This window comes from Alligator mississippiensis, chromosome 3 (genome assembly GCF_030867095.1).
Source record: "Alligator mississippiensis isolate rAllMis1 chromosome 3, rAllMis1, whole genome shotgun sequence".
Taxonomy (NCBI): Eukaryota; Metazoa; Chordata; order Crocodylia; family Alligatoridae; genus Alligator; species Alligator mississippiensis.
In genome coordinates, this window is record NC_081826.1 from 88,647,101 (window position 1) to 88,673,160 (window position 26,060).

General features: G+C 40.0%; 1 protein-coding gene across 3 annotated transcripts in view; it reads left to right on the forward strand.

Annotated features, from left to right (window-relative positions):
• USP14 (ubiquitin specific peptidase 14) overlaps positions 1 to 21,457 on the forward strand; it is a 30,343-nt gene extending 8,886 nt beyond the window's left edge. The window contains exons 5-16 of one of the 3 annotated variants that reach the window (XM_019490449.2): positions 1,662 to 1,765; positions 2,878 to 2,936; positions 4,838 to 4,968; positions 5,358 to 5,441; positions 6,372 to 6,451; positions 8,581 to 8,695; positions 13,563 to 13,628; positions 14,402 to 14,494; positions 16,384 to 16,512; positions 18,722 to 18,782; positions 20,952 to 21,112; positions 21,240 to 21,329. In XM_019490449.2, coding sequence (XP_019345994.1) covers positions 1,662 to 1,765; positions 2,878 to 2,936; positions 4,838 to 4,968; positions 5,358 to 5,441; positions 6,372 to 6,451; positions 8,581 to 8,695; positions 13,563 to 13,628; positions 14,402 to 14,494; positions 16,384 to 16,512; positions 18,722 to 18,782; positions 20,952 to 21,091 — 1,062 coding nt within the window. In that variant the 3' untranslated portion in view covers positions 21,092 to 21,112; positions 21,240 to 21,329. Of the gene's footprint in view, positions 1 to 1,661; positions 1,766 to 2,877; positions 2,937 to 4,837; positions 4,969 to 5,357; positions 5,442 to 6,371; positions 6,452 to 8,580; positions 8,696 to 13,562; positions 13,629 to 14,401; positions 14,495 to 16,383; positions 16,513 to 18,721; positions 18,783 to 20,951; positions 21,113 to 21,239 lie in introns of all 3 variants that reach the window. The other 2 variants (XM_019490448.2, XM_006277190.4) reach the window with 2 other exon arrangements.
• The last annotated feature ends 4,603 nt before the right edge of the window (positions 21,458 to 26,060 follow it).

The window sequence follows — 26,060 nt, forward strand, 5'->3', positions numbered from 1 at the left end:
GGTCAAGTAGCCTTGATTTAATCGTTGTTTTCTATAAAAAATTGCATTCTTGTTGTTTGATACTCTTTATTCATTTAACTTCTTGAAACTTTGCACTTTTAGAGAGAGGTGTAAGGGCTTGACTCTGTGTACACCAACTTGCAGGGAGACAAGAGGGCTGATAGATAGGTAATCAGGTCTGTTATCTCTTACCTCCATATATTGTTGTTAACAAGGATGTTATCTCTGGAGACACAAACCCACAGTTTGAGAACTGAAACAGCATCACAGAGATGTTTAATGGATCTTCTAGACTGAGCACTGAGTCTCATTGGGTAGAGCGGTTTTCTTCAATCTTTACTAATCTATAGAAGAGCCTCTGGGAACCACTAATGATTAGGTCCCTAATATAGTCCATGGCCTGTTGTGACCTATTTATAAAACTTTTCTAAAAAGGTTACAAGAATATATTGTCTTGTATATAATTAGAAGTATTTATAATTAAAAGTTATAATCCCTATAGTATATAATTATGTTATCTGTATTCCATAATGATATCTTTGAGCTTTAACATATCTTAAACTATCTTTATACAGGGTTTTTTTGTTTGTTTGTTTGTTTGGTTTTTTTTGAAGCATTTTAACAAAAACAAAAAAAAATAAATTAAAAATTATTTTAATTTTTAAAAATGTTTTTAATTTTTTTTAATATTGATTTTTTTTTTTTTATCCACCCTGCTACTAGTAATTATAGAAAAGGTGAACAAGGAAGTAATTCAGTCTTGGAAAAACTTAAAAAAAAAAATTTAATCCATGCACCTTTTTTTTAATTCAGATTTTGTGTGAAGATTAAAATGTCTACTGTGTGTTTCAGATACTTTCACAGATTGTACAGTGAAATGTTCTCTTCCTCCCCAGATTTTACGTTCTGATAACCATCCACATTTATTTATACGTTATATAAATGCGTTTATATTTTTTCTGGAAATCTGCCTCACAATTATATAAAGCCTAAAATATAAAAACACATTTGTGTGGTAATTCTTAATTGTTTCTGAAATTATGGTCCGGTTACTACATCAGTTGCTTTTAAGATTTCATTTTTAAAATAGTAATTAATTTCAAAATTTTAGCTATTCTCAGGTTAGGAGGTGATTCAGATTTCTCTTAAAGCACACTGCTCCCTGTAAATTAGAGTTTTGTTAAAAAAAATGAAATTCATAAGAGTTCTGCTGAGAGCCTTAGCACTAATTTAATTACATTAGGGAATTGATTAAACCTTTTCACTGATTTTACAAATGTATACATGAGAATTAACAAGGTAGTAGTATTTTGAGATCAAAACTTTGGTTATTGCAGACTTTTCAACAGCCACTTGTTATAAAAAAAACAACCAACCAAACAAACAAAGCAGAAAAATGAAATGATACATTCCTGAACATGTTGGAAAACTGCCAATGTGAAATACATTGAGGTAACAAGATTATGGATTTTGGAAATACACTTTATACAATAGTGAAGTTGAAGTAAGAGATCTATTAGTGTCATGCAACGTGACGGTCAATCAAGTTTCATTCATCTCAGAAACTATTTTCTAGCGAGCTACTGTCTGAATTACAGTATTTATAATAAATTATTACCAATGTCTTAAATGTTCAAGAACCTTGAATATCTTTTTGGCAGATGGAATTACCATGTGGTTTGACAAACCTTGGCAACACTTGTTACATGAACGCTACAGTTCAGTGTATCCGCTCCGTGCCAGAAGTGAAAGAGGCCCTTAAGAGGTAGGTTCAGTATGAAAACAATAAAACTGAGTTTTCTTTGGACTGTGAAGTAAAACATTCTTGCTAATAGCACTGACAGTGAGTGGGATAGTGTATCCTCTTAAATGAGGATCCTTAGTAAGGATTTCAGGTAGAATAGAATTTGTTGTACAACTACTTTACGCTTTCGTTTCAAACGTAAAATTGTGTGAATACAGACGCTCATTTTTTTTTTTCTAGAGATCTTGTTCTTAATTCTGATCCCCTGGTTCTGTGGGCAGCGCACTGCAGTTCTGCTCTGGCCCCACACTGTCACCACCCCAAGATCCCAGGGTCTCCATGGAGACTGGCCGGGAGCCATGTGGATCTGAGATCACAGCTCTGCTCTGGCCCCGTGTTGTCATCTGCTCCCTGCACGCAGCTGCCTGACTGGAACCTGTGTCCATCACAAGGGCATGTGGGTAGCGGTTTGTGGCTCTGCCCTAGCCCTGCCTTGTTGCTGCCCCAAGATCCTGGGGTCTCCTCGGCTTCACCTACCTGTCTCACTTCCAGCTGCAGCCCCATCCCAGCCGCCCAACCACGTGCTCGGCCCACATGGGTCCGACCCCTGGCAGTGGGGTGGAGGTGAGGAAATGGGCCGTGGTGCCCCAGCAGCAGGGCTGGGTCTAGCAGTGGCAGCTAGAAGGAGCCGCCGCCACCTGGGGCTGCTGGGAAATGGTGTCCGGCCGTGGACTGGATATGCCATTTTGTCTCCCCTGCCTTAGAGACTGATTCAGAGAGGAATGAGCTTTCACGGGGGACAGCTTCTAGTGCTGTTTGTTTGCTTTTGCTCTTTAACAAAGAGATAAGGAATTCCAACCTCTGCCAGGTTCTGTTGGATGACTAGTGATTATAGTCCAACTGATATTTTGGGATGGGTATAAAAAAAACCAAAAGGGACACTACATGCCATCAGGGAATGACTGCTTCAGTTACCTGGCTGGTGAATCTGTCTAGAGTGTCTTTCAGAATGCATTCTGTCCATTGTGATTTCAGAATGCATTCTGTCCTTGTGACTTAAAAAGTTGCTGTTTTTGGCAAGGTTATCTGTGTTTTAACTTAATTTCATACAAAGTATTCCAATTTTGTTTTAGATATGCTGGTGCTTTAAGAGCTTCAGGAGAGATGGCATCTGCTCAGTATATTACTGCAGGTTAGTGTGTGGATTTGGTTACAGTATTGTGTAACTTTATTTCTTGGCAGCTGGAGTTCAAAGCTAGTTACAACTCTGCAATGTGTGTATTTTTCTTTAGAGTTTATGCTTTGGGAACTCCAGATCCACTAGGTCTGAGGCATTCATTTTAATATGCCATCTAATATATTCTTAAGGAATAGACAAATCCTGGATGCAAACCCCACTTTTCTAAATATTCCCAAGCACACAGAGCACTGTAGGTTATACACCTGAAAATTCACATAATCTAATTTCAAGTAAGGTATTCACTTCATTCCTGACACAATTTTAAAGTGAATTAGAACTCTGTAGAGCAGTCCTTTCTCCATTTTTAAGGTGAATGGCTTCCATGAAACATTTTATTGGATAGCATATTTTCACTTAATAGACTGTGACTGTGTTACTGAAACATATTATCTCATTAATATTTCTTTGAGTACATTTTATTGGCCTTGCAATATCATTGAAGTAATAGACTGACCAAGCACTGCATTTCTTAATTCATATCCCAGGCGGGGGTTCACATTTCATTAAAAAAAAACAAAAAACTATCTAGTAGGGGAAGTCCATGAGCTTTAACTAGAACTCTCATTAGACCCTATACATTTGAACAAGGGTACTACTTGTCCACTTTTTTTTTTACTTTTTCATTGCCCCACTAAGATGCTGGGCCAGGACACTGGGATTTCTACCAGTTCATTTAAGGACAAACAAAACAAAATAAGGAAGGAAAGGTCCAGTTTGTGGGTATTCCTGCTGATCGTATTTTGGGGTGGTAAGTTCAATGGTTACTCTACAACCACACCTGCCCCTCCCCCTCTCACTGCCTCTACTTTGTGTCCCTTATTTCTTTTTGAGGTGACAACTCTGCACCGGAGAGATCTAATAAGGAAATCCTTAGTTAACTCTGGTGCTGGGCAGATTGGGAGCTCCTATACGACACCAAGCTGTTTTGTTTTTTTCAATTGTTGTCATGTTAAAGTAATCTCTTTTAAAGTCAGTGTTTGCCATGTTGGATCAAAGGGAGAGGAAGACACTGGCTAATATTTTATGACTATAAAATCCATGCCTGTAAAAGCAATTTTAGCTACAAATATTCAGAAGCCTTATGCCTTAGTCTCGCTGCCTCTGAATTGGTGTTAACACTGAAAATTGCCTACCTCTCAGGGCTGTTGTGAGGATTAACTGATATATCTAAAGTACTTTACACTCAGTGGTAGCATGGGTAGATTTTGGGACCAAGATTAATATATTCAGCTGTGAGTAGGGGAGGGAAAAGGTTTGCATATTGCCACTCAATACCCTTAATAAACATCATCCACTATCTTTCAAATAGTTTTGAATTGCCTGCACGTGTGTATACATTTACATGTTTTCCTGAGTGATAGGAAGGCTTAAGAATTCTCTAGAGAACTTAAACTGTGAAAAATTAAGTTTATTTTTGGTTTTGTCAGCAGATGGTAACACTCAAAACATTGTGGCTTCCAGTTGGGGAAAGTGGATCTTCTATGAACACCTTTTTAATTTTAGGTATAAATGAGTTGTGGAAACACTGTCCCTCAAGCATGTATTTTACTGTTTTAATGAAGTTTCCTTTTGCAGTTTTAACTAGGAACCAACTTCTGTTCCCTCCAAAGGCAAGGCATCATGCTCCAAACTTTCAAATCTGGGCCATTCTTTCTACTTGTATAATGTTAGCAAGTATGTTTTGTAGGTGCACATATGATGCTGACTAAACAACTGGACCCCCAAGTGTTCTACCTTTGGATATTCAGATTCAGATTTGAATGTTGTTGTCATCTTGGTGTTTAGTTTAATTAGCAGTCTCCCCTAATTTTCATCTTTCACTTCTAAAAACAATCACTTGCTTTCTTTTTAAGCTCTTAGAGATTTGTTTGATTCTATGGATAAAACTTCCTCCAGTATCCCACCCATCATTCTCCTGCAATTTTTACACATGGCTTTCCCACAGTTTGCAGAGAAAGGAGATCAAGGCCAGTACCTTCAACAGGTAAATACTGCTCAGTTAATTTTGTGTTTCTTACAGCTTTCAAGCGCTACATATTCATTCCCTGTGTTACAGAAATACAGTTGCAAAGAGTTAAAGAGTTCAGTTGAACAGAAAAGTGCTTCTGTGTTTTAACTGTTGAAATCCAAAAATTTTGTAACTTTAAAAAAAAAAGTTACTTATTTTGGTAGCATCTAGACAATATTGCATGGAGTTTTGAAAGCAAACTCAAGAAAATTAGTAATTTTGGGCCATGGGGACAATTTTGCTCGATGAATTTTCAAATTCTAAACTTCATGTTATAATGTAAAGATGTGTATTTTTGATATTGCATATCAAATTATGTCTACTAGTGGTATCTAGTAAAATTCACTATTATGTTTCCTTCATAGGATGCCAATGAATGCTGGGTACAAATGATGAGAGTACTACAGCAAAAGCTTGAAGGAGTAGAAGGTGATGCTGTTATGGAGGTAGTTGTAATCTTATTCTGACTATAGGTTATACAGTGCTCATGACTCCAGTACATTTTATTCAGTGCTGATGACAGTAAATGGTTGAACTAATATCACAAAATTTGGGTACTGTCAAGTTCTTGGGGCTGTGCTTAGAGAAATAACTGAAGTTGCCCTGTGGTGTGAATGCTCAGTGAAGTATCACCCTCACTCCTCAACCTTGCCTTTTGGGGTGCCTCTGCTATGGAAAGACTCTTGATAGTGATTAAACACATTCCAGTGTGAAAGGTTACAGTGGTGTGAGGGGACCGAGTCAGTGTATTCAGTGGTCCTACTCACCTATGCCTTTAGTTGTTGCTGAAAAAAAACCTTATTTATGGGTTCAGTGAAAACTCTCAACAAGAATCCTGTAACAGAGAAAGAACCCAACTTGGTTAAAATAATGAGTTTTAATTCTTATAGGTAAATGAAGTCCCAAAGATTAGGTTTAAAAAAAGCATACTTTGTGTAGCTTGGGACTTTATAAAGGTCAGTTACAAAACAGCCTTTATTCTAATTTAAAATATTAGAAAATATTCATAACTTTCCACCTGCCCTTCCCTCCCCAAAATACCTTCCACCCACCCAAAGAATGGCAAGTCTGGGGTTTTTTTTTGATCAACAGAAAGAGTAACTTAATTTGCTCAGATTACTTTCACAGTAATTAAATGGTAGTGTCTATTTTAATTCTTTCACATTCTGCATAGGGAGAGTAAATTGATGAAATTTCAGTGTACACTTATGATTGCATAAGAACTAGGTATGTTTTTTGAAGGAGTATATATTCAAGATTTTTAGAGGAAATGGCACTTATTTGTAGTCAGTATGGAAAAGATTATATATTTTTGTATGCTAATTAAAATAATAGTAAATAGTGCTAATTAAAATAGTGTAACAGAACCTGTTTTGCAGACAGACTCAGGAGCTCCAGCAGCAGCTTCTAAAAAGAAGAGCTTAATTGATCAGTTCTTCAGCGTTGAATTTGAAACAGCGTATCCTAAAGATTAAGGCAAGGTATTAAAAGGGAAGTGATGTATTACCTCAGGAGTAGCAAGGGATATCTTTTAAAAGGGGGTAATGAATAAAAAACTTAATCCAGAATAGTAGGTGAAGGTCTAAAAAGCCTCTCATATTACAGAAGGACATAAAAAAAATATCACACCAGTTTTGCTGAGCTGGAATGGGGGAAACTATATAAGAACTCTCCTCCTGAAAAGAGCATTTGAAGTTATTTGCCTCAAGAAATGTTAACCTAAAGAAAAACCAGCAATGTCTTGTTTTAAAGGGGATTGCATGACTCAAGAGCAAGTCAGGAATCAAGTGTTGCAGATGTGCTTAGCAACACACTGAACATGGATTAGATTATTCCTTGTGGCTTCATGCCATAGCCCTGCAAATTTTCAGACCTGTGGGGAACCCTGGAAGCTGCCAGATAACATGTCTTCATGGAGCATATCTGGCCCATGGCCTTGAAGTTGAGCACTCCTTGATGTAAGCAATATATTAGTTGAACTCCATCATATGACTGGAAACTGAATTCATTGCACAACTCTCAAGTAGAGTTTTTGTATACTAAATATTATTTAGGCAGGTGGACTGGCATACAATGGAACAGTGCCTGTACTGCCACTTTTGCACTTTAGTCCATAGTTCAAATGATTGTCACGTTTGGCCTCAGAAATATTATACTCTGTCTTGAACATGCTGGCAATGGACAGACAGGCTTCTGGTTTTTCATCTCCAAAATACTTAGAATGGAGTACTTGTTTAGATCAGGAAAGCATATTTCATATTACATCCTAGAATGTAGTGTCTGGTGTTTTTGAAGCTCATTTCTTTCTCTTTTGAGTAAGAGGGCCACCATACCTTTCCTTTCATATCATGCTTTTATTTATAATCTGAGGGACAAAATAGAGAGGAGCCGAATGTGTAATCAGGAGAACAGATTGCATAATTAATATTAAGATGCAATAAGTTCCAAGGTTTAGGGTGAATACCTTGGAGAATGAGTAAGAATGTGATAATAGAAGTGTGCGCTGAATGGGTTAAGGGTTAAAGAAAGGAAATGTTTGGTGGAGGAATTGTTGCCAAACATACCAACTATCAAAAAAAAATAAATATTGGGCATAGCTGAGAGAAGTGAAAGAGTTAGTGACTGGGAGGCATAATAAAAGAGGGAAGTGTTTGATTCAACTACAGAAAGAACCTAAGGGAATTTAGTTACAGAATCAGGGTAGGGGGCTGGAGAACAGCCAATACTTCTCTCTCACTTTGTGTCTCCTACTATAATAAGATAAAGAATATATTTTCATAAAATACATACCAGGCTGCAGAGTGGCCTGAAGAAACGTGAAGCTTTTCATCTAGCCTGTACAGAACATATTGCAATACTGCTCTATCAGTAGAGTATAATCTCCAAGTCAGAATTTGGGTATAGGCCAACCAAATAGTTCAATCTCTGACTTCTGATTTAAAAAAAAAAAAAAAGGCATGTGTAAGGCTCTGTGACAATTTGCTCTTTTTGTTGACTGTGGGTGCCTATACAAGTGCTCGAGGTGGGGGAAGGCGTTTTAATTAGAGTGATTTCTGGAGATCTGCTCTAAGTAAGACACTGCTGCATCACATTTATTAAGTCCCCACGTGTTTAAATGTGGCTGCAGGACGCTTTTAACGAAAGCTCATTCGACGAGTTTTAGTTAAAGCGCCCCAGTGCCATTTTTAAACCCGCAGGGGCTTATACACATGACAGTAGCAATGCTAGAGTGTTCTAATTAGAATGCAGAAGAAATTCAATCAAGTCTGTTCTGACGCGTTGTAATTAGAAAGTGTTGGAGCATGTGTATAGGCACCCTATGCTCTAGGCATCGGGTAAGTTTAAACAGATATGTGTTGTAACAGAAGGGATATTGAGTATACCAGATATTATTTTGACCTTTTATAAAAACCACAGTTATGTTAAGAAAAAAAAGGGGGGAAAAGCCTTTTTAAAGGGGAGCATAGAAAAGTACTTTTGAGTTAAGAGCTTCAGATGATGTTACTTGATTTCTTGTTCTGCTTAGTCATTTAAATGGAGTAGGGATTCAGCTCTTGTTGCACGATTGTTTTCCTTAATTTTGTGAAGCATGAAATGTACAGAAGCAGAAGAGGAGGATGTAACTAAAGGAAAAGAAAATCTGCTTCAGCTTAGCTGCTTTATCAATCAAGAAGTTAAATATCTTTTTACGGGACTCAAACTGGTGAGTTGTGTTTTAATATCTTGTTGTATTTGCATTCTAAATGAACAGTATCATTGTCTTTAGCTTTCAGGATTGGTGTCTGATAGGCGGGGTAGATAAAAGTCAACAATTAAAAAAATAGGATTTTTCTTTAAATCAGAATTTTTTTATTTAATCGTATTTTTTATTTTTTTTAAGGTGCTTTAAAAAAATAAATCCGTATAACAGTGGTTTTGATTTAAGCTATGTTAAAACTCAAAGATATCATCATGGAATACGGATTATAACTTCCAATTTTATACTATTTGAGACAATATGTTCATGTAACCTTTTTAGAAAAGTTTTATAAATAGGTCACAACAGCCCATGGACTATATTAGGGGCCCAATCATATGGGGTTCCCAGAAGCTTCTTTATAAATTAGTAAAGATTAAAGAAAACCACTCTACCCAATGGGACTCAGTGCTTAGTCTAGAAGATCCCATTAAGCATCTCTGTGATGCTCAGTTTCAGTTCTTAAACTGTGGGTTTGTGTCTCCAGAGATAACATCCTTTTTAACAGCAGTATATGGAGATGAGAGATAACACACCTGATTACCTACCCATCAGCCCTCTTGTCTGTTCAACTTGTCAATGGCTGGAGACTCCAACACCTCCCCACCCCACTCCCCCTGACCCTGCAGTATGTCACTCCCTCCTCCTCCCCCCAAGCTCTTTCTGCCCTGTACCATGTCTGCATCCTTGTGCTATACAGGGTCTTGAAGTCCCTCCAAAACTGCCATGCCTCTAGCGACAGGGGCATACAGCGCAAGGTAGAGGGAGGTCAGAAACCCTGGTGGCAGCAGCAGGAGAGTAACGGAGGGAGTAACACAAAGACCAAGAGCCCAGGAACCACAGATTAATTACTTGGGGGCTACATATGGCCCGTGTTCTGCCAGTTGGACAGCCCTGGCCTAAATCATACTTGAACTTGTCTTTAGGACTAAGAATTAAGTACTTTGTAATGCAAAGCAAGAGAATTATAGTTAGCTCCATTTGTAATTGGTGCTGTATCTTTCAAGCCAGCTACTTGAATTTACGCCCTCTTACAGAAGGGTGTTTCTCAGGCTGGTAGAATCCCTGTCATAATCAAAGTTAGCTAACAGAGTAAGTCACACACCAAGTATGAGAATTTTTCCTACTCTCACTGTGTAAGAGGATGCTAATGAAGTATGCGCTAACAGCCACAAGCAAGGATTACTTTTAATTCCTTTTCATCCTCAGCAGTCAAACTAGTGGATTTTAATCTGGCTTCACCTTTCTGGTAGTACCTGCTAGACAAGTTCTTATGTTGCCATTTTTATAAATTGAAACAGGCTATAATGTAAAATGCATGAAGTTGGAGGGGGTGGGACTTTGAGGCTTATATGCTTACATTCTGTTCTTGCAGAAATTAAGCTTTCCTGGACATTTGAGCCTGATGTGCAAAAGTAAATTCAGGGCCCAGATTTTGGCACTGGCATTACACTTGCATTGTTTGTCCAGAGGAGTACTTAAGAAAACTGTTACTATTTGTGAAGTATTCAACTTCATTTGTGAGAGGGACAGGGAGCATGAGTGAGCATGGTTAGGAAGGTTTTACGTAAATTTTAAAATCCATCAAAATGAAACCCATTTAAAAATAATTTTTAAAGTAATTTTTCTCTATCTAGACGTAGATTCCAGAAAACAAGCTGTTTGAACTATAGCCCAGTTTCTTTTAAGAAGAATAAGAAACAGGTGATGAAACAGATCATAAATTTAACATTGCTTTAAATTTTGCAAACGAATGTTTGAGTGACTGGCTTTGATTGTTTTTTTTAAAGCAAGCTATTTTTATAAGATTTTTGTGTGTAGACATTTTTACCTTGGTGACAGGGGTTCATTAGAGGCAGGTCCTGTCAGACCAACCTGGTGGCCTTCTATGACCAGGTAACAAAATCCTTAGACGCAGGTGTAGCTGTGGACATAGTATTTCTGGACTTTAGGAAGGAAGGCCTTTGACACTGTCTCTCACCCCATTCTCATTAAAAAACTAGGGGACTGTGGCCTTGATACCTACACAGTCAATTGGGTCACTAACTGGCTGGAGGGTCGCACCCAGAGTGGTGGTGAACGGGTCTTATTCGACCTGGAGGGATGTGGACAGTGGGGTTCTACAGGGCGTGGTCCTTGGACCCGCACTGTTCAACATCTTCATCAGCAACTTGGACGAGGGGGTGAAAAGCACCCTGTTCAGATTCGCAGATGACACTAAGATTTGGGGGGAAGTGGGCACGCTAGAAGGGAGGAATAGGCTACAATTGGACCTAGACAGGTTACAGGGGTGGGCGAATGAGAGCAGGATGGGTTTCAACACTGACAAGTGCTAGGTACTGCACCTGGGGAGGAAGAACCAGCAGCACACCTACAGGCTGGGGAACTCCCTTCTTGTCAGTGCAGAGGCAGAAAAGGATCTTGGGGTCATTATTGATGCCAAAATGAACATGGGCCGACAGTGCAGGGATGCGGTCAGGAAGGCCAACCACACCTTGTCATGCATCCACAGATGCATCTCGAGCAGGTCCAAGGAGGTAATCCTCCCCATCTATGCAACACTGGTCAGGCTGCAGTTGGAGTACTGTGTCCAGTTCTGGGCGCCGCACTTTAGGAGGGATGTGGACTACTTTGAGCGGGTCCAGAGGAGGGCCACTCGCGTGATCAGGAGCCAGCAGGGCAGGCCCTATGAGGAGAGGCTAAGGGACCTGAACCTGTTCAGCCTCCACAAGAGAAGGCTGAGAAGGGATCTAGTGGCCATTCACAAACTAGTCAGAGGGGACCAGCAGGCATTGAGGGAGTTCCTGTTTCCCCGAGCACTCCCAGGAGTGACTAGAAATAACGGTCACAAGCTGCCAGAGGGTAGATTCAGACTAGACATCAGGAGGTGCTACTTCACTGTCAGGGCAGCTAGGATCTGGAACCGACTTCCGAGAGAAGTGGTGCTGACTCCTACCCTGGGGGTCTTTAAGAAGAAGCTAGATGAGCACCTTGCTGGGGTTGTTTGACCCCAGTACTCTTTCCTGCCATGGCAGGCGGCCGGACTTGATGATCTACTTAGGTCCCTTCTGACCCTACCAACTATGAAACTATGACAGAGCACCACTCTAATACTTTTCTCCCAGATATACCAAGTCAGTTTACTAAAAACAGTCTGTCTGGATTTGATATTTTTGGAAGGTTGGTGAGACAGGCCCATTATGCAGACATTTGTGGTGTTTAAAAATTGTAGATTTAAGCAAGACTTCTTTCCCCAAACTGATTGGTTGTTGATAATGGCAACCCAGTTCCTGTCTGATTGGGTCACACTGCGTGCTGCTAACATTAGCCTTTTGTCTGCTTGAAGGCTTGGGAAGGAGGTGTTGCAAGGCTGGGTAACTGAGGCTTGCTAGACAGATGTCTAACTCAAGAAATGTGAAGAAAGTCTGACCTCCCCTCAAGTTCGGGGAGAGAAGTTGCAACACCAGTAACCAGACCTTTGGCCAGTCTTTTCTTGTACTTTGAAGAAGGCCCTTTAGAGAAAGGCATGGTGCCAGTAGGATATTGCCTGTCTCCTGGACTGCTGTTCCAGATTCTGTTTTATAGCTGCGTAGAAGACTGGAAGCTAAGGAGTCTGTAACTCCTTTCTTGTAGCTAGTACAAACAAGAAGAGATTTCTGTTTGGGGCTTCGAGATATTCTGGTCTTTTTAGCATTTTTATTTTTAGGATGTAGATATCAGTGTAGCCACACACACAGCGGCTTGAACTCCTGTTAAATCAACACAGGGAAAGGAACCAGAAAGCAAGTTTCCTAGATCTAAACTGCCCTCTTGTTGGCCCTATTTAGGTGGGTTCTGCAGTCCCAGAGAAAACTTTGACTGACTGCTTTGTCACTTATCACTTCTGGTGAAAAAAAGAACTTTCTTGTTAAATGTTTCTCTTTAAGGGTCATCAGCCACCAAACAAGAATTGAATTCAACAATCAATGCCTTATAAGCTTGTAGGCTATGCTTCAGACATCGGATAACGTTGTTTCAGCGTTATATAACTAGTGCTAAATTACAAATTTGGTTGACTTCCATATGGATTTAAAACCAAGCAAGAGCTACCTCCTTAGAATATTCTATAGTTTAAGTTTAATTTTTGGTAGCTGATGACATGAGTTTCAATGTGGGAATGGAGTTAGTTTTGGATTTGACCTCAAATTTTAATGCGTGTATTGCTTTATTCTTACATTTAACATTATTAATAATGCTGTAGTTTTGCTGATATGTTTTAAGTTTCATGATTTTTAGGTGAGCTTTTACACTGAAGGTGGGTTCAGAACATTTAAGAACCTGGGTGGGTACCGACTGGTCAACATCAAACCTCAAGCAGCTCTTGATAATTAGCTTTTGGCTGCCATGCTACTTCTGGTCTATTAATGTGCATCTAAGAATGAGAACCTTGCTACTTAGTTGAGGGCCATGATCTGTGCTTTTCTATGAATTATACTTAGAATATTAATTTTAACTTAATTCTTGCATTTTCAAGTTTGAATTATTTATAGCCAAAATGTGACAATGTATAACCAGCTTATAGCCATGCCATTTTCTAGAGGAAAAGAGGTTAAGAAGATTTGGTTGTTTTCAAGATAGTGTACATATGCATGGTACTGAGCAAATACATGGATATAGTCCTTATCCTGAGGAACCTAGGTTCTAAATACATGTATAACAGAACAAATGATAGCAACAGGAAGAAGATGGAGGGCAATAGCCAAACATTTATTATATGCAGATGCTTTGTCTTTTCCTGTGCTGCCTCTGTGTATTGTAATTCATCCACATATATTATTCCTAACATCTTTTACAGCGTCTTCAAGAGGAAATCACCAAACTCTCTCCAACACTGCAGAGAAATGCTCTCTACATCAAATCTGTGAGTAGTACCATTATCTTGCTATTTTTATAATCTTGTTAGCTTCATCTTGTTGACAAGAACCTTATGGCCCAAAACACTGATACTGCGTGCAGTCGCCGCCAGCATGGAGCTGATGCCGGAGCTGCGGAGCCCAGCGCAGCTGTTTGTAGCCTGCTTGCTGCAGCTGCCCAGAGCCCAGGCTGGCTACAAACAGCTGTGCCCTGGGACTCAGTCACCAGCTCTGTGCCGGGAGCGGGGCAGACCAGCATTGCGCTGCCTCAGGCCCCTCCCCCACTGCCCTTGTGGGTGCACGCACCAGTAGAGCTGGTGCCAAGGCTCCGGAGCCTGGCGCAGCTGTTTGCAGCCTCCCAGCTGTAGCAGACCCCAGCTCTGGGCAGCTGTTGCCAGCTGGGAACCTGGGCTGCTCCCAGCAAAGAGCTGGGACGCTGCAAACCCTGCTGGGAGCAGTCTGGGCTCTGTCGTTGGCAGCAGCTATCCAGAGCCGGGGCTGGCCGTGGCATGCTGAGCAAAATGGCCTTGCATGCTATGCTTGGCATGTGTGCTGGGGGGTTGCCGACCCCTGCTCTAGTGGAATGAAGAAGCTAAACCTTAGAGTGATTTTATTTTACCACAACTTTCAGAGTGGGTCCTCACTGAGCTAGGTGCTGTACAAACTCATTGGATTATCCAGCACTTGCCGAGAAGAACTTGTAGTCTAAGATGGTGCCAAGTTTGATGCTATTTTCTCTGTAAAAATTTGAAATAATAATTCATCTTAATATTTTGTTTAGTCCAAGATCAGTCGCCTGCCTGCCTACCTGACTATTCAGATGGTTCGATTTTTTTACAAAGAGAAAGAATCTGTGAATGCCAAAGTTCTCAAGGTCAGTAGGAGCCTTCATCAGTATATCAAATTTTAGCGTTTCCATTCATCTAGTGATCAGCATGTTCCAGTTCATGAACACTTGAAGAAAATCAGTTTGCTCCTAAATGCAGACAGTAAAACAGAAATACAGAATATCTTTGAATAAAGAAATGTTTTCCTGCTTTACTAATGCTATCACAAACAAGACCAAATCAAATGCTGCTTTCTTTAAAATTGAATTTTCAGTGTATTGATATTGCTTTTACCTCTTGTTAAAGGGGTTGCATTTGCCTTTTTGGAACTATATTGACAGGAGAAAGGGCTCTTATTTCACACTTGGTGTTTAAGGGCATGCCAAAACTCACAGTGAGGCTGTGTAGTTGGGGTAGAGTGGCCTTAGTTTGTGGAGAAGTTTGTGGTGTATACTCAGGGATGCTCTGTGCCAAATGCACTGTCTAATTTCCAGGCTTTGGCATGTGCACTGAGGGTGTGCCGTATGGCTGCAGGGAGATTGTTTGACCAGCAGTTCCACTTTCTAGTGTTCAGGTAGCAGACCTCCAAGATCACTTGTTGACTGTCAGGCAGGGAAGGAATTAAATATATAACACAAGAAAGTCTTGTGTGGTCCACATTTATGAAAATGTATGCAGAACAAATGAAGGAGCGTATATGTAAACTGAATGCAACTTGAGGGAGGAGGAAGGAGAGTGACCTGAGGTATAATCTTCTTAAAGACTTGCGTATTCGAAGGATCCTAGAATCATATTAGTCTGCCAAGCCCTAGACTAGCTTTCTCTCCCTCTTCCATAACCCACAAAAAGCAGAAAATGGGCAGGGGGAGGAGTAATTTCACTCTTTCCCCCCCCCCTATCTGGAGATAACATGCAGTAAGACAGGTTTGGTGAGAACTGGAGGAAAGATCTGAATATAAGTTGTGAAATGCATATATGGTATTTCTTGTTTCAGTGAGTCTGAAACAATGAAACAGGCATGAGCGTATGGACTTACCCCAGTGATTGCTGTGGAGGGCGATTAATAAGTCTGTGCGCTTAGCTTGTTTGGGATGCATTAGATCACTGGTTCTTAAACCTTTTAGACTTGAGGCACCCCATGAAAATACCAACTCCTAACTTGCACTTGATTTTTTGACTACAGAAAAATACTAGAGCAATTCTTCTTTTCCAAAGAACTCAAGAAGACCCCATCAGGGCTAAATGTTATCCACGTCATATATTCCTATTTGAAATCTCTGGGTTCATCCTGTTAATCATGTTGCACTCCTGACAGTGCTAACGTTGCTTGGCCACCCACCCGTGGCACCCTGGAAAGGAGCTCAGGGCACCCCAGGGTGCCACAGTACCCTGGTGGAGAATCACCATATTAGACACTTCATGTTTACATAAGGTGGTTATACATGTTTTTATTCTTTATTTCTGCCACAACTAGTTGCAACATAATATTTAATTCAGCCACAGTATGCCACAAATATATATATAAGCAATAGGAGTAGCAATAGGTGGGCATAAGTTTCCAATTGACAGCTTATTGAAATAGACACAGTTGTCTGCTTAGGTACAGGATTAAAAAAACCAATCACATGGGAAAGATTCTCCCACAGATATATTTGTATTTAGTTAATATAATTATTGTAGTTTATAGATTATTCTGTTTTAGAGACACTGTTCACAAAATATTTGTGGTCCTTTAGCAGAGAACTAATCAGTCAGTTGCTTACATTTCTGTAACCTGTCCTAGAGGTCTTAATTTGTTTCAAATGAATCAAGACAGATGCATCAACATATGACTTGCTTGCATTTTAAAGTTACATAGATTTGCCTTTCTACAAAAAAATTACATGGAGAATATTAGATCAAGTAAATAGCCTGATTTTTCTTTTCTTGTTCCTAGGATGTTAAATTTCCACTTATGTTGGATGTGTATGAACTTTGTACACCAGAACTTCAAGAAAAAATGGTCCCATATCGGTCAAAATTCAAGGACCTAGAAGACAAAAAAGTAAATCAACAGCCAAAGAACGTAGGTTACCTGACAATTTCATAGTTTTTTAGCTTTATGTATTTCCAGATATCTTGATACTTTGGTTTCATACAAATTTGTGAAAATAGAATGACAGGCCATTAATAAGAGCTGATATAAGTAAACTGCTTATTTACAACCCTGCATGTTGACCCATTAAATATTTTCATTCCATCCTTCTAAATTAAGAAATTTTGACTTGATGGATTTTGACTTGATGAAATTTAGCATAAACAGTGTGCTGAAAGATCTTCACCTTATCTTAGTTTCTAGGTTCTGGCCTGAATTGTTTATTGTTCAGATGACTATACTTAAGTGATAGCTTGAGTAAATGATGGTCAGTTTGCTAAGCTGATATCCTTAAGGTAGTGGTTCTCAACCTTTTATAGACCCAAGGGACCCCTCAGAAAATGCTAGCTCATAGCTTTCACTTAGTTTTTGACTACAACAGAGCAATTCTTCTTTTGCAAACTACTCAGAAAAATCACAGGAGGTCAGTATTTTTAAAATATCTGGGTTTATCGTTTGAATTGTGTGTAGATGCTTGCACACCTAACAGTGCTAATGTTGTACAGCACCCATGGCACCCTTAGAAGCAGCTTGCAGCACACTTGTTGAGAATCACTGGCATAAGCATATTGAAATAACAACGTTCTTTGGCTTTAAAAATCAGTTGTCATGAACAGCAGGTCAGCAGTGTCATACCAGTGCACTTCAATGTCCTTCATGCCAACTCAGATTTGAGAAGTCATCCATATAAATGAGGCTGTTTCTGGGAGAGTTGATCATTAAGCCTGAAATGTTTTGTTTTGAAATACCTCATTTGACTGATTTTTCACTGATTCCAGATTAGTGCTTCAAGGGAACCTTGCCTGAATACTTTACAATGCTGCCTCAGGCTCACACAATGCTTTGTGTGGCAGGGACCCTGAAAGTCACCAGAATCTGTTCACTCAAATTGACATTTGCAGTGCCACAATCTCACTGAAAAGGCAGGCTGCATAGACTATAAAAGCTGTAGAAAGACTGTTTTGCGTAGAGTTTTTTTTACTAACTAATGAAAATAGAACATGAAAAATGTCACTTTTACACACATGTGCATTTCTTAATACCTTAAGCTGTCAGCATGATTGCCTTAAAAGAAAAAATGTTGTCTTCTATTTGGCAACTTAGATTTTACCTGGGAACAATTTATTTTGTTGTAATTTTCCAAGAAATTCAGAGAGAGATGCTATTTGCGTAGTTGTCTACCACAATTGGCACCTGGCAGACTGGTGAGGGGACAGGCAGCACAGCAACAGATTGGGCAGGGGTAGGAGGTCAGAGTGGCACTTCCAGGTTAGCTTGTGACATGCCTGCCAAAAAAGTTCCCACTGATTTAAAATATGGTGCAGGAAGTGGGAGTGGAGACCAGTGAGAACATTCTCATTATACATGAAAATATTTTTGTCAAATATTGGTAATTTTACTAGCAGGTGACTGTCAGCTCACTAGCTTTACAGGGCTGTTGGGTGTATGGTATTGAATTGAAGTGACATGTATTGATCCAAAAGTCCACATTTTTAAAAGGTTATAGCTATAGATCTACATGTTTTTGCTTGTTATAAGACAGGTTATTTCTATAAGCAACTTTATCTGCTATGCTGGTTTGTATTCTTAAATAGTCCCATAAAGTTATGCTGTTATGTCCAGATATTACTCAAGTTGCTTGTTTATCTTTAGGTTCCTTATCAAATTTCATTTAGGTATTTAACGAAAGATTATACTTCCTTTTGATTGGTGGGGGAAGGAGTGGAGTGGGAGGATGGACAAAAAACAAGTTGATACTATCAATAATTTATTGGCCTAGTCTATCTCTGCTTTCCTGAGACTAAAACTTCCTGTTGCGGAATCTTTCTGGTATTCCAACCCGCGAGTTCATTTTTGGCTGCTCGTCTGTCCGTTGAGCAAGTGGTCCAGTCCAGTGCAGAGCAGACATTTCTGTCTGTGTTTGTATTTACACTTTCCAAAGGGCTAGTGATTTAGTTTTGCATCAATTTTGGTTGTCCAGTTAGACACATCTTAATAGGACTACTGTGTATTTGGACACCCAAAAAAAGAATAAAGGCATATGAAATCTGTTGGAAAAAGATGACACTGTGTTTGTTACAGCTATATTAAAGTGTCTTTAAAAAATAATCTGTAAAATATCACGTATTCTGTTTTCCAGTCTAGCAAAGGTGATGGGGTACAGAAAGAAGTTAAATATGAACCATTTTCCTTTCCTGATGGTAAGTGAATAAATACTGGAGAGGTCTATTGATTTAAAACCTGCATTTAAATTTTAAAATCTAAAAAAATCGCCTTGTTTAATTAACTCTATAATAAGACTCTCCCAATTGGAAAACTTTTATTTTTTCATGATTTTGAAATGAATCTTCAGAAAGCCTGCTAAAATATTAGGAAGTAGAAAGCTCAGTGGCTTCCACTTAGTTATTATCTCATTAATCAAAGTTGTTTAATAACAACAGCCTCATAGTCTTCCGCAGGCAAAGTATATGGTGCCTCTTTGTGCACTAAACACTTGAAAGATAGAGGTTTTTTTTAACCTCTCCTGGTCAGAGGAGAGTGAAATTCCAAGGAAGCTTCATTACTGTATTCATCTCCACTGCTCCACTCTTACTATGTTTATTTTGGAGGCAGTGTTTGGCACTGCACAAATAATGGAGTAGCCCAGCCAGGGGGCTAGAGAGCAGGGCTGTCCAACTTCTGAGTAGCTGGGGGACCAGGCTACACCATGCAGTGGGCACACCCTGCCAAAGAAACCCCAGCAATGGCAGCATCTGGAATGTTGCGGCCTGGGAGCAACATCTGGATTGGGAGCTTCAGTTTAACCCTTTGGAGGCTGCCTCCAGGCTGCTAGTTACAGCCTTGGGTTCAATAAGTGGTTCTCCATCAAAAGATAGAAGTGCTGACCCCTCCCAAAGGACACCAGCTGGACAGATGCATGGTGATCGCAGTGCAGGGCCTCAGAAGAGAAGCGTGGTATGCATTCATGAGTCTGCCCTCGTGTTCCATTTCAGATGGTGCTGTGCATCACAGGCAAGTTCTGCAGTTCTGTAGAACATCCTTTCCCTTTCTCTGATATATTTGTCAAGCTGTAGAGCAAAAGGCAAAACCTTGACATTGGAACTACAGTTTATACCCATTAACATCTTATGAAAAACAAGTCTCTCTTGGCAGGGGGTTATGCTGTGGTACAGGCAACCCCCACTTAGCGCTCTTAATTGGTTCCTGAAAAACCGAGTGTTAAGCAAAACCGAAAGTATTTGACAACCCAAGATGGTGACCGCAGTTGTTTTTAATGACCCAAAATGGCAACTTCGAGCGTTATAATGAAACTCACTGAGCACTAATTGAAATCGGGTATCAATTTAAAGTGAGCGTTATTGCGAAACAGTGCTAAGCGGGGGTTGCCTGTACCAGTACTGAAGTTATTCAAAGCTGTCTTTGCACATGAATTATGGCTCTTGTCTTCTACACAATTTTGTTTATAACCCTGGGACATTAAGAATATCTGTTCTTACTGTAAATTTGTATTAAAACTTGACACAGAACCTTCAAAATGACTTTCCAGTAGTTTACTGGGAAGACTAGACTACCTTAGGGGCAGAAGAATAGTTTCCGAAAGCAGTGTTGGCAAGTGAAATAAGATCCATTTTAAGTTCAGTGGACTCGGTTTATAACATGTGATCCTTTCCTCCTGTCAGTTCTCTTTAATCTAGGTAGTAGAGTTGAATTCAGTGATTCCACTATGTGATAAAGTATATTGCATGTGACAGAGATGACCTGATCAGGGTGCAAGACCTGGGGCAAATCAGCCTGTGTGGAGCCCCGCCCCTGGATGCGAGCAAGCCAATTTGGGAGGTGGGGGGAGTGCCCAGCGGCCAGATGTGAAGCCAACAGCAGTACAGAATCGCTGCGGCTGTTCCTCCTGGCCTTGGGGCCCCCCAAAGCACAGGGCCCAGGGTGATTTCCCCAGTTTGCACCCCCCCCAGGGATGTCCTTGTTTATGAATTGCAGTTCTGTCACAAGGGGGATAAACATTGAAAAGCTTGAGTGGTGATTGAGAGTTAAAGATGCAAAATCAGCTATTCTTGAACTTTATTTATGCAAAATGTTGTTTTGCAATCGTGAAACTGTGTTGTAACCTGGAGAACTGCAGTTTGGAGTGTCAGTGTATTCACTAGACAGCTTATACCAGATAAGCAAAATCTACCTCTTGACGGAACGGAATAAAACCGACTTTTTTATTCAAACCAAAATGTATGATCCACAAGAGCTTTTGGATCTAGTAGGCAGTCATGGCAACTATAAAACTATATGCAGGTTGTTTTTCCATGGAGCTCATGGTCACTAATGTTTGTTAATTAGGGTGATGATTTTTTTTCTCTCCCCAGATATTGGTTCCAACAACTGTGGTTATTATGACCTGCAAGCAGTACTAACACATCAGGGAAGATCTAGTTCCTCTGGTCACTATGTATCATGGGTTAAAAGGAAACAAGGTACTAAGAGCTTTGGAAAAGAACTTACCTAACTCTACTTGTTAACTCCTTCGGTATGTTTGTAGACTGAGCCTTGGCCTTGCAATGACATCCTTTTCCTTTAAAGGATACAAAGCATTCAAACCCCACTCAGTTTTTTAGTCATCAAGAATTACAAGTGTCTCTCTTGTTTTTCTGTAGATGAATGGATCAAGTTTGATGATGACAAAGTCAGCATTGTTACACCTGAAGACATTTTGAGGTTATCTGGGGGCGGAGACTGGCATATAGCTTATGTTCTACTCTACGGGCCTCGCAGAATTGAAGTAATTGAAGATGAAGCTGAACAGTAGTCTTCATTTTTTGTCATTTCTGCCTAGGTGTGAAATAAATGATTACTGATGATTTCTTTAACCCCAGCGCTTTAATGATGGAGATGTACTTTTGTTCAAACCACTCTTACATGAAGAGGGAAATTATTTTAAACCAATTTGTGTACCAAAAAACAATTAGTCATTGCTGGACTGTGCTGCCACTGTGTTGGCAACAACACTTAAAACAATTTTGATGTCTTGCCAGAACAATATTTTCTTTAAAAAACAAAAAACAAATCTAAAATGGTGGCTCTACATGCACCTCTCCTCCTGTCCCTTCCTCATCCCCTCTAATTTCATCAACCAGATATTTATTACACACCTATTCTTACATCATTCGTTGCTCTTGCATGGTTTATACCACAGTTCAATAGCTGTCCATCCTTTACCTTGCCTGACTTTTGCCAGGAAGGTAGAAGAGATATTGTTGCCTCGTTATGTAACTCAGTGCTGCTGCCCACAGCCAACAACCATGGCTACAATCAAGTATTTGTCCAGTCTGACCTGCTGACTCAGTCTGTTCTGTTGCTGGCATTTCATGACTTCAAAATAAATTGTGATCAATAACAAAGATGCCTTTTATGTATTTAACATTTACACTCCCATGCATAGTCTCTGTTTTTGTAGAGCAGACACTGATGCCTCTTACTTACAATAATAGCTCTTATGTTCCCTGACAAGAGTAGTGGTCCTTCTGTACCCAACAATACAGTTTGCTTAAAATAATTCTTACAATTATGGACATCAGCATGGAAACAGATATATTTTTCAGATCTATGATGCCTCTTGTATGAGGGGAGGTTGCCATTTACTTGAGGTCATCCATGGAAACTGTTCTTATAACCAATAGGAATACTAACTACTACGCTTTGCTTTTGGATCCAGACAGCATTAAGCTTCTGAATTAAGGTACCATTATACCTGAAGAGCTGTTTATCAAAAGGTGTTCTTGTACTGACTGGGTAAGCAGGCTTTTTAAGGAAGCTGTATTAGTACAGAAGTATCTTGTTTCCATTTGTAATTTGGGTTGGGGAGAGCAGGTGTCTAGTACTTCTGGAAACAGCAGAGAGTCAGCATATAGACCTGTTGTAAAGTATGCGGTCAAGCACGCATTTCTACCATTTATTCCAAAATGCAGTACAGCCACATTTAGCTGTCCTGAACTACTAGAATTTTTCTGTACCAAGGATCTTAGGTTCTGCTGGGTTCCTTATAACACACGACCAAAGAAATCTGGTAATTTGTGATTTATTTTTTTAAAGCTTTAAGGTAGTTTAGAAGCACACTTACCCTTTTACATTGCTATACAATAGTAGGAATAAGCAAAGTGTAAGTCTAATTCATTGCTTTGTAAAGTCACAGATGTGCCCAGAAACAATAAGCCAAGAGTCTAACTATATAAATCTTAGTAGAGGAAATGTGCTTATGGCATAAGAGGGAGGTAGTCCATGTTAGTCAAGCAGGAGGTAGGGTAGATTTGCACCTTAAAGCTATTGCACTTTTGATTTAGTCTATCAGATATTTCTCAATATCAGATGAAGTAAGCTACTGCTTATGAAAGCATGTGCATCTGATAAGGTGTAAATCTACCCAGTTTTAAGTGCTTCAGCACTGGGAAGAAACCATCCCTTGACTCAAAGCCACATGCTTAAGTGTAATCTATGGCTTCAGGCACTCCAGACAGGAAGTGCAACCTTTATTCTGACTCTGCATCTGTAATTCTTGTAAAGACTACTTATAGGAGCCCCCTTCTCCTTTAGTGCACTAATCTGAGTCATGCTGCAGTTGCACAGGTATCTTCCCTCAATACCCAGCCTTACATCACACCTCAAGTCCTCCACTGATGTGGAACTAGGGCCTCATGGGACTGACCTAAAAGCCATCAATAAGATGGCTGGCTGTCTGTCAATCAAGCCACCCAGCAGGGTTTGAATATCTATCACTCCCCCAGCTTCAACTGAAAATGCTGAGCACTTCTGTAAATTGGGCATTCGGACAGAATGAAATTAGTAACCACCTCTGAAAACTGATTTAAAAATGGCTCGCCTAGCATTCCCAAGTCTGATACAGCTGCACATGAATTAAAGTTCTCTAACATTTGACTGATAACTGTCTGTGCCCTTCCTTCAGACTACTAAGCTATTTCTTCCTTTCCAACTTTGAGTAAATGAAGCGTGATCCTACAGCCAACAAATTCAGACATGATATAAGTGAACTCCTTAGGCACTCCTTAGGAAAAATAATCCTTAACCTGATCACAGTCCTTTACAGGTAAGACAGAAATGATAATGTGTAGACAAAATTAATTCTAGTATTTCCTTAATCTGAAGGCTTGATTTAGCAAAATTACTGTGCTTAAAATGTAATTTCCTAAAATGGCTCTATAAAACAAGGTAAGTTTTGTGGTGCAGATATGCTTCAAGCCTCTAATAATCCAGCAATGAGGCTTGGTATTCATAGGCTCTGGGTCCACAATACAGACCTCTCCCACTTGGCTTGAGTAATTAGGTTGTTCTACAGTGGTGAGCAGACACTTCAAAGGGTATGTGCATGGCCTCAGCAATTTATACAAGGAATGTTTGGAGCAAATACTGAGTTCTGTTTTTGATGCTGGAGTGCCAGGCATTAGAGGGGTTAGTCACAGCGGTCAAGCACGCATTTCTACCATTTATTCCAAAATTCAGTCCAGCCACATTTAGCAGATAAAGTCTTGCTCTGAAAAAGCACTGCTGTGCATAAAATCAGTCCACAGAGTAGTAACATTCCTGGTTCCAAATCTACAATCCTGTACTCTGCCAAGGCTTGCCCCTCACCATAAATCTTGCATGAGACCCCAAAATTACTGGGCTATAAGTGATTTCTAAATAAAGCTGACACTGCTTCCTTCCTACAGTCCAACTGGGATTGTGGAGCTGCCCTAAAACCAGCTGAGAACAGGACTGGCCCCTGCTAAGATTTCCCCACCCGGGATAAGACGGGAAGCCAGGAGTCAGAGCCCAACAACCAGATTTTATGCTAGTCAGAGAAACTACAACTTCTTGTAGGAGGCATCTTCAACTGACAATGTCAGTTACTATGCTGGATACTATGCCTAGAAGTTTCTTAGAATAGATGATACCATGAGAAGAGCTGGAGCATTTGGCAGTTTCCTTGTAGGATGTAAGGACTAAAAGGTGAGGGAGAGGCTTGCTATGCAAGGAAGTGCTCAGCAACAGGAGGAATAAATCAATAAAACCATTTTTAGGCAGTGGAGTCTTACTTCTACCTCAGGTACTCTGTCTTCTGTCCATTCCCTCCAGTATTGCTGGGGATGGAGGAGAGGCCTCTTCTTCCTGTATCATACAGTTGCCCAGTGATTCCAATGTCCTTACTGTTACAAAGCAGAGCTCCTCCTATTCTGCTTCTTGCGGAGGCAGGGAAGTATGTACAAGCCATGTTTCAACATAATTTTGCAAAACTTCCAGTCTGCTGTTGAGAAATGTTTCCTGCAACAACTGATTTCTACAGCAACACAGATTCTGTACTCATGGAAAAATTGTTTCTAGGCAGCAGTTCTCAGGCCTTTAAACTGATTATAAACATCAACACTTTCCCCCTCAAGAGGCTGTTCATAAAAGTATTCTACCATGAGCACTATTTGGAAGATTAGAAAAGAAACTCCAGCAAAGGAGGACATTCCTCCTTTCAGCACAATGACATCTGTATTTCGTTTGCCTTCCTTACCCCTTACACTTCCTACTTTACTTCTCTTAGGAGGGATGGATGACTCAGGTGAGGTTTTTTTTTATAGCAATACAACAGTTTTAAGATGATGCTTTGAAAACTTGTCAGAACACTTCAGGAGAAGGTACGATGTCAGAGCATATGCTCATCAGGTTATCAAGTAGAGTTTACTCAGCACATCATAAACCGATCCAAATGAACAACTGTACAAAGATTACTTCTATCCGAAAGGGTCTTTTCTGTGATACATACAATGGGCCAGAGACGCATTTCACCATTAACACGGAAGCTGGAAACGAAAAGCATTTCTGGGAACCTCTCATACTCAACTAATTCTATCTACCTTCAGGATTGTTTGCCTAGTCCTCCTGAGTTCTCATGGACAAGGAAACAGTGACCAAGGGAACTAACATCAGGTTCTAGTCACTGGAAACTTCCATTTAGAGATCCAGAACAAGGATAATCTGGCAAATAAAAAAGAGAAAAAGGTATTTGTATTTCCTGCACTGTATTAAGCCTAGAATGAAGAAATCCAGACCTATGCAACAAGGACCACAACTCCCCTCAGAAGGAAGGATACTACCTCAAGCCCCATAACATCCTACTTCTAAAGTGCAGTCTCCTATCAGAAGAGCTCTGTCACAGAGCTCCAGCTTCACCCTTAAAGTAAACCACATCCCCCTTCCTTAATGTTTTACCCAAGTCCAAATATTTTACATAACTGACAAAGGTGCTGGAATTGCCATACTGGATTAGACCCAGTCCAACTATCCCACCGGACAGCAGTCTGCAGCGGATGCTACAAAAAAAACCCTCCCAAACCCGCTCCCTTCCCTCCCCTCCCCCCCCGCAATAAGCCATGCCCTCCTTGGCAAACATGATAGTCCTCCATCCCCATGATAGCTTCAACCTAACCCTTAATGTC